Raw genomic sequence first — 9125 nt, forward strand, 5'->3', positions numbered from 1 at the left:
CTTTCCCCCCTCATATTACCCGCATGATAATTGCCCAAACTGATTTGCACTTCCACAAAAGCCTTGCACAGGGGGCCTCTTTGTAGCTACAGCGAAGCGGACTCTGCAGCCGCTCCCGAAAAATAAAACCAGCGCAGTCGGTCTGAGGACGCGCTTCAGCTTCCTTGCTCCAAAGAGGTGGAAAAAAAAGGACTGCGCCAAATTTATTGCGCATTTTTCCCGACTTCCTGATCGGAGGCCTCACCTGCGGCTGCGCGGTTTAATTAAAAGTCCTCCAATTCTACTACGCGCAACATACTGATAAAACTTTATTGACAAAATATTGACAATTACATACTTCTTGGAAGTATACTTTGTGTTAAAATTGTAGCAAACTTAACACAAACACAAAAAATATTTACATTCTGTAAAAGGGGTTTGAACAGAAACAGGAATTTTTGTAGCATTTCTGTACATGGAATACGTTCAGTGCCAGAAGTTTGTTTGTTTTTTTTCCCTTTCTGTTTTTTTTTTTTTAGTCCTTCACTGAGAGTCCTGCTGCAGAGCGACACGGTATTGGTAAAGCTTTGGGTTGAAGGAACGTCCTGATATCTTCCTTTTTCACTTCTCCGCTCTGATTCATCTTTTAGAGAAAAATAATTAAAAATTTTGTTTGTTTTTTTTTTCTGTCTGGAAAAAAAAAAGAAAACACCGCTACTTCATATGTTTTCACAATCACTTTTACACGAGAATCATTAAGTAAAGACTGCACACTTTGTAGAAAGGAAGAAGCACGACATCTCTCTGTTGGAAAATAGTAAAAAAAAAACAAAAAAAGAAAATTATTTTTCTTTTTTTTTTCCCTCTTTAGTCAAATTAAAAGAACTACGGGGGGGAATATTAAACCATGCATTTAAAGTTTTACAAAAAAAAATAAAATAAAGCAGTTTGGTGTTTTGGTTTCTTGAGTGTGAAAAAAAATCTTCTGAAGTGCAAACGTCCAATAAGAATTGGATAAAAATGATAATTATGTGGAGGTGTGAGGGTTGGTAGTGGTGGAGCGGGGGTGGGTTCAGGTAGACGGACTGAGAGGCTGATTCTTGGACCAAATAGAGCCGCTCCGTGCAGCAGGACCAGCCTCAGCCTCGGTTCCTCTCTCCATCCGATCCCCTTCCAGTCTCTGCCCCGCATCCTGTATCCTTTCCTCCTTCATTCAGACAGTTCTGAGAAAGTCAGTCCCATTTGGATATTTCTTTCCCCTTTTTTTAATCGTCCGAGGTGACATCAATTTCCTCCGGGCTCGCCTGTTTGGTCGCCAGTCTCCAGCGGTTTATATGATGCGAGCCTTTTTTCTTCTGCTGAGACTCCGAACCCTCCTCCTCCAACTTCTGCCGCTTGAACTTCGTCCTCCGATTCTGAAACCACACTTTTACCTGAGGAGGAAAAGGACAGAAGGGTTAGAAAAGAAAACAAGCCGGATCAGTGTCAGCAGATAAACCTGAGATTGGCCCGTGCGTAAAAAGGGGAACAGGAAACACAAACATGCATAAAGAGGCGCAAAGAGAAAAAAAAATGCAAGCTTAGATTAAATAATTATTTAAAAAAAAAGAGTTAAGTAAACAAAAAAATATAGATACTCTTTAAAGAAACATTTATTTCTCAAAAACAAAAACATTGGCCTATTATCAGCTGCTCACACACTCCCTCTAAATGGATTTGTGAATAATCAATACCGACATCTAAATCGATAAATGATCCGCTGCTTTGCTTTGTCGCTCCTAAATGGCCGCTGAGGTGCGTTTAATAAACCTTCAGAGGGCTAATTGAAAGAGGTGACGCTTCATTTCTCCCCTCAGCTCCAGGGGACAAAAGACGGCGGCCTGATGGGCTCCAACAGCGGCTTAAACATGGCAGCGCTTCGCTCTTTGTGTCCACTATCCAATAAAATCGTTAACTGATTAATTTGCCCTCCATTTTGAAAGGCAACATTCTCTCCTCTATCCCCCCCCCCCCCCCCCCCCCTCCATCTCCCCAAAACAAAGTAATCCAAACCCAACTGAAATGAGGTTAGGGCCTACAATGACCGCCTGAGAGCCCCCTCCCCATCTCTTTATTCATTTGACAACACGCATTTATGGACCCCGGTTTGCAGAAACAATTTGGAGAATGATTGTTTAAAATTCTTGTTTTTTAAATGTCAACAGACATATTTAAATCCGTGCGTAAATATGGAGTCTCGGTAAAATCTAATAACTAAAAAAAACCATCATGGCGCACGGTGGCACACTAAAGAAAATAATAATAAACATCTCATATGATCTCCATCAGCAATCAGGTGAGACATGGATAAATAAACTTGACAAAAAGTTGCATGTTTGGAACGATTGTCACACACACACCCTTCCACTCACACGCAAAAACACGCAGTTAAATTAAAAGCAGAAACAGGCGCCTCGCTTGTAGTTCATTTAACAAGTTTCCTAAAATCATGGCGGAGTTCATCACATTAAGCATTTTTCTTTCTTTCTTACCTGAGTTTCTGTGAGGCTAAGGCTGTGTGCGAGCTGCTTCCTCTCCGCTCCAACCACATAATGGTTTTTCTCGAACGCGTGTTCGAGCCGCAGGAGCTGCGATGGAGAAAAAGCTGTCCGGATTCGTTTGGGCTTTCTGGCCAGCGCGTTGTGCAAAAGGAAACTCTCGGGACTCGTTTCGTTGCCTAAAACCGAACAGAAAACGAGGAGCCTGAGTGACATTTTATAACAAAAAAATCTAGATTTATACAAGAGCAAAAAGGCCTGAGCTAATCTGTAAATGAACAAAAGAAGTGTTGGATCATTTTTATTATTTGGACATCGTGGATTGAAAATAGACCATTTATTTTAAAGTTGTATTTAAAACATTATTGTTTTTTGAAATGTAACTCTACAGGGAGAAAAAAACACTTCTATCGTTAGTTATATTACCTATATAAGGTATAAAATCTGAATTATAAGGTATAAAATCTGAATTTCTTTCAGCCAATTTATTACAGATAAACTGTCTCTATAATGGGAGAAAACTAAGCAGATACATCTGTGGAGCAAGAGAAAATAATAAACACACGTGTGACCAACAGAAATCTATCAAGAAGTAAACAAACCCTTAAAAGCAAGTAAATATAAAGTATCCGAAAATATCAAAAAGCGTCAGGCTCATTAGAGAAAATTATAAACAAAACTAAAATCATTTATTGAAAAAAAATAAATCTATTACACTGAAATTATATATATATATATATATAAAACTATATATTTGTTTTACCATTTTAGAAAACAGTTCAGACCAGATCTATTTGCTTTTTTTTTGTTTGTTTTAATAGCTTCTGTACAGGTTTGTTTAGGGTGAAACGAGCTTTTAAAAATTGCTGTGTTTTAGATTATTATTTATGGGTGTGTATTTTTTTTCCTCAGCTGTCAAGATTTATTTATTTTTAAATAGATAAGTTAAAAAAAAAAAGTGAACCCTAAAAGTGCCGCTCGGCGTGCGTCATGCGTAAAGCTGAGCCAGATGGAGGACTTACCCTGAAACCTGTGGCCCAGGTACCTATATCTGTGTAATAACCAGGGGTAGAAGGTGGAGGGGTCCCTTTGCTGGCTGGCGAAAAGCGGGTGCGGACTGTGAGAGGAGGAGAGCGGGTGAGCGGCCAGCGCGTGTGGCGGGGCCACCGGGTGCACCGAGACGGCGGAGTTCTGCGGGTGAGAGACCGCCTCGGCAAACACCAAGTCCGGGTTCGAGTAGACGCCCCTGCCGCCGGAGTGGAAGCCGTTGAGGAACGGGTTCATTTGGCCGGAGTTTGCATAGCTGAGAGCCGCCGGCCTGATGGGCTCCTCGGAGCGGGACACCGGTACCGGATTATCCTTGGCCACTAACGACTCTATCGTGAAACACCTCTTGGGTGTGGGTTGGAACATGGTCTGATAGTCCAGATTCCCCAGCTTAGGTCGAAGTTGTCGAAAGCGCCTCTGTTTGAAATAATCCTCCACACCCAAAGAAAAGGGGGGAAAGTTTTCTTCACTGTGAAATAAGTTGGGAAGCTTGCAGGAAAAAATAAAAAGCGCTCAGCTACTCCCAGACTAATCCATGGATGCGCAGTTTTTTTCTTCCCCGGCCGGCTTGGTGCAGGCAGATTTGTTAGTTCATGAGCCTAATTAGCGCTGCAGCCCCATAAACAGCTTCCTCTGCAGGCTGTAATGGCATGGTGATTGGTCGCTGCTGCTGCCGCCGCCGCTGCTGCTCGCCTTGAGGTGGAGACGGGGGAAGACGCTTAAAAAGTGCGTCAACGGGGAAGCAGGGGCGCGGAGAGGCGGACTCGAGCGCGCAACACGGAACGGATTCGTCCAGAGAGGAGGCCCCCCGCACACGCGCGCGCACCCCCTCGCGCTCGCGCAAATATCTTCGGGACATTTAACTCATTCATTGGAACCATGGAGAGCTGCAGGTTTGCTCCTTGTTTGCATGGGAGGCTCAGAAACTGATTTTAGGAGGGAGAGGGAGCGCTCTGCTCTGACAGCATTAATTGGTTTTAATAAAGCACAACTGCTCGCTTCTATTAAACTATGTTTTCTAGATCAGGAACATATTTCTCCACTGTTTGCTTTAATTCTTGTTCCATTTATTCTTTTTTTCCTCCTTAGATTGGATACATGTATATACATAAAAAAAAAACATTTTTTTTTCTTCTTCAACAAAGCTTCAGCACAAAATAAATAAATAAAAAAAAACATGTCTTATGAATCCAAGCTGTGTAGTAGGCCTACATCTTTTTTTTTCTTTAAGAAAAAGCGAGTGTTTCTATGTGAGCGGGGTTATGTCTCAGGATAAAGACGAACAAAAGGCTCAGGTGTTTTTCTGAAGCCGACCTGTGCGTGGATCAGTTGGCATGCGGGGCCACGGCCGCACACCGTGCCTTCAGAGAAACTGAGGCAGCTGAGCAAACCTCCTGCCAATTTACTTTTATTTTTTAAAAGCTTTAGTACAAATAATACTAATAAATGACAAAAACAAATTATTATAATAATTATTAGTAGCACTTGTAGTAAAAAAAAAACACAACTCAAATTATTAGACAGTTTTTTTTTACTGTCTTATAAGATTGCAATTGGAAATTTTTATTTCTTATTTTTCCCATTTTCTTTGGTTTCCGGGGAATAAAAAACAGCTTTAAAAATAATCATAATAAAAAAAATACTTCTTAGCGCTTTAAATACAGTAAAAATGTACCAAAGATATACTCCTGATTTTAAAATTTAAATCCATTTAAAAAAATGATTTTTTTTTCTTTTGCGCGCTTATTTAAATTATTTAAATTTAGAGATTTGCATTGTGACGTTTTATAGTTAAAAAAAAAACATTTCTATATAATTTCCGTATTTTTAGTATAATCCTTCGTTTTATTTCTAAATGGTAGCGAATTACTCCCTGTAACAGGTAATTATAATAATTTGTTGTCAGAGATTTTTATACATATTTCCAGCAGCAGCATATCTCTGGTTTTGAAGTTACTCCCCCATCATGAACGTCAGCCAGCCTCATGATGTTTCCCTAAAGTTTTACATGCAGCCAGTTGACTGCTGAACATGGAGGAGCATGAATGGTGCTTCCTACAGGGTTTTACTGACCTCTGCTGGCCATAAAGGGTAAAGCAGATGCAAACACCTAAAAAAACAAAGCTGGATCTGAACCCTGAATCTGATGATTTAGTTGCTGTTGCGGTTTTGGAAGAAGATTTGAAACAAGAAAAAGGGAAAGAAAATATTATTTTTTTATTAATATTCCTCTATTTGTTTTGTTTAAGTTAAGAAAACCTGACCAGATTTCACTAGGTGTTCATTCCTGCATCAGTTTCCCATTTCAGTAATTTAGATATGTTTTTTAAAGCACAAAAACACCACAATGGTCATTTTTAAGGTGAATATCCCATCAAACAAACAAACAAACACATCCAAGCTTTTAAACGGAATTCAACTTCTTAGATTTTAATGTATAAAATCTCCTCCCCAAATGCAGGACCAACAGACTGCTGAGCTCCTTTGTTCCCCAAGACATCAAGCAGTACAACTCCTCACTTGGAAGAAGAAGGAGGTGATAGGAAGAGGGTCAAGGGTCAGCACCCTTGGACATCTTATGCAAAACATTACCTAATGTCACTCGTGTGCATTATTCTTCTCTCTCATTGTGCAATAACACATATAACTACTGTGTACCTTGTGTAATTTTCACTTATTTATATGATCAGTAAATCTCTGCAGTGCAAGTGCAATAACCCAAGTTAACTACTACCTCTGTATTGTGCAGATATTTTAATATCTAAGGGAAACATTTCAGGACATTACTTTTTTCTTTTTTTATGCTTTTTTGTACTAATATACACTCTTTTTATATTGTCTGTCTTATTTTTATCTTTAATGGCATCTTGCTTTAACTCTTTGTCCTCTATATAAGCTACTGGAACCAGAATTTCTCCACTTTCAGCACTAATAAAACTTGTGAATCAAAGTCTTCGAGTTCGAGGATTTTTACTGTAACAAAAGCCTGAAGGTGCATGTTTTTATTGGACACATATAACTCAAGAACATAGAAATACTTAATTATTGGGAATTCATGGTGCCATACTCTAAATCTGTGAACACCCTTATAAGGTGAGTGGCGGCCCTAATGGTTAGGGCATAGAGCTTGGAAGACTGCCCCTCTGGGTCTGTTAGCTCCCTGGGCACCCCACGATGGCAGCCCGCTGCTCCCCAAGGGGATAAGTTAAATGCAGAAGTAAATTTCTCCAATGTGAAATCAATAAAGTTCAATGCATGAACACCCGCAGTGCTCTGGGTCAGAGTGATGACCGGACAGAGGACAGTTAATGACACTATTCAATGGAGGTTATGCTGCGACAGGTGGTTGCTAAAGAAGCTAGTTGTTTATGGAGCTTTATATCCAACAAAATATCAGAAAATTAAGTGGAAGAAAGAAGTCTGGCAAGAGAAAGTGCAAGGAGGAGTTTCTCAAGGAGTGGACTGAGGCCGGTGTCGCAGCATCAAGTCATGACGCAGAGAAATACAATAATTGAAATTTATTGCTCTCACATTGGAGAAATATCTCTCTGCATTTAACCCATCACCTTGGAACGGGACGCTCCCGTTCCTCTCGTCTTTCTTCGCCGCCGCCGCGCCATGTACTGCCTGAGGCATCAGATGCGACTGCATGGTTAGGGAGTAAGTGAAAAAACACTAAATATTAAATACATCTTGAAAACAAGTTGAGGCACAGAGTGTCCCCCCCTCCCTCAGTAGCAGTAATCACACATGGAAACAGTGACCTCTGCTGGCTATAGATGACATTTCATCTCAATAAACTAGATCATAGAAAAACTCACGGATCAACTAAATAGTTTTATACTTAAGTGTTTATTTCTAGATTTAAATCAAGCAATTTTGACTCCATCTGACCCAGTCGATCTACATCAGCACATTAAATGGTCCCCAACCGTGAAAACTTCATACTGGACCTGATTCAGGCAACTTGTGACAATTTGCTTCAAAATCCTACCAATTTTTCTATCAAACTTTTCTCCTTCCACTAAACTTTCCAATGATGTGCTTTAATAGATCCCCTGATCTTTGATGCATCCCTTCATGGTGGAGGGTAAACCCCAGCCTTCCCAGCGACTTATTTATTTAGTCCCTTTTTACTGGAAAAATGCTATAAAATACTTAGAATGGTAAATGTATTAGTTCTAAAAACAAAGTGTGTTTTTTTTTAGCTGACATATTGAGGTTTCTGATATTAGAATGTGAGATGCATTAGCAGTAGATTTTAAAAGTTGTGCTTTTCAGGTTCAGAAAATCGTTTTCAGCCATCTGTGATCGAGCTGAGCCTGGTTCTTCTGGAGGTTTCTCCCTGTTAATAGTGAGTTTTTCCTTTCCACTGTCGCTACAAGCAAGCTTTGTGTGAGGGATTGCTGAAGAGTCAATGCAATCAACTGGTTTTCCTTAGATATCCTTAGGTTTTCCTTCTCAGAGCACAAGTGGATACAATGGTTTAAAATGTCACGTCTGAACAATATCGTCAGAAGAAACCAGATACGTGTTTAATGGTTCAACTACCTGCTTCCAGATGAAAGTCAATTTTGCATTTCATTTGGAAATCTAGGTTTGAGAGTCTGGATCCATGTTTCCTCAGGTAGTGATGGTTTCCCTTAGCAAAAAGTAGTATACTTGAAGTAAATTCTATTAAAAATACTTAAGTATAAGTTTAGAAAGTATACCAAACAATGTACTTTTAGTGTACTTGAAGTATTACTAAAGTAATACTTCTTCGAACTAAATTGGAACAATTTAAGTTTACTAAAGTATACTTTGGTAAACACTAAATAGTATCAAGTACACTTGACTATACTATTGTTAAGTATATGAAATATAGTTTAGAATAAGTAAACTCTAAGTGCACTGCCTGATTTGAAGTATGAAATTAGTGCACTTAGAGTATACTGGAATAAACTACTTTTTGCGAAGGGTTGGAGTGCCATTAGATCCAGGAACCTCTGATGCGCTTCATTCTCACCTCCGTTGCGAAGCTGTACAGGGATGATTTTATTTTCCGAATGCCCGAGGCTGCTTCAGTGACCACAGTGTTTCTGTTCTTGATTGGCCGGTAAGATCCTCTGACCCGAACCAAACGGATCTATGAGCCGTTGGGAAGACGAGACACCAGAACCAACGAGGCGGACGAGCTGAAGGCAGCTATCGAAGCAATCTGGGTTTACATTACTTCTTCACAATGCAACAGGCCGATGGCGCATTGATCCAAAGAACCACGTATTGATTGCGAAGGAATAAACATACTTTTTTTAAATCTAATTTTGACTCTGGATTTTGGTTTCCATTACCTTAAAGCCAAATAAAATCACTTAAGAAAAAATTTAATTTTTCACTCCATTTGGATTAAATCTATAAACTGCTTACCTTTATGGACTGTTACATATTCCACTTTAACAAAATATTCTTTTCTTATGACAATTATGTATGGATCAAAATTCCAACAGGTTTTCTCGACATCTGAATGTGCAAATAACTTAAAAAGCGTAAAAGCTTATTGGGATTCTTATTCCCACTTAA

The 9125-nt window shown here is 39.5% G+C and overlaps 1 protein-coding gene across 1 annotated transcript; it reads right to left on the reverse strand.

The window, feature by feature from the left end:
• Window positions 1–457: 457 nt before the first annotated feature.
• On the reverse strand, window positions 458–4288 carry emx2 (empty spiracles homeobox 2). The gene is made up of 3 exons (XM_038309487.1): window positions 3539–4288; window positions 2511–2695; window positions 458–1412 (listed from the first exon to the last, which is right to left on the reverse strand). Exons 1-3 carry the CDS (start codon window positions 3927–3929, stop codon window positions 1245–1247), a joined length of 744 nt encoding a protein of 247 aa, XP_038165415.1. The 5' UTR covers window positions 3930–4288; the 3' UTR covers window positions 458–1244.
• Window positions 4289–9125: the final 4837 nt, after the last annotated feature.

This window comes from Cyprinodon tularosa, unplaced genomic scaffold, assembly GCF_016077235.1.
Source record: "Cyprinodon tularosa strain WSP-4 unplaced genomic scaffold, ASM1607723v1 ctg661, whole genome shotgun sequence".
Lineage (NCBI taxonomy): Eukaryota > Metazoa > Chordata > Actinopteri > Cyprinodontiformes > Cyprinodontidae > Cyprinodon > Cyprinodon tularosa.

Excerpts from the sequence above, each read along its gene's own strand:
- emx2 (XM_038309487.1), bottom strand. The coding sequence starts at position 3,929 with ATGTTCCAACCCACACCCAAGAGGTGTTTCACGATAGAGTCGTTAGTG. Across the intron at positions 2,696-3,538 it reads CCTGGGCCACAGGTTTCAGG|GCAACGAAACGAGTCCCGAG; the intron begins GTAAGTCCTCCA and ends GTTCGGTTTTAG. Across the intron at positions 1,413-2,510 it reads TTAGCCTCACAGAAACTCAG|GTAAAAGTGTGGTTTCAGAA; the intron begins GTAAGAAAGAAA and ends TTTCCTCCTCAG.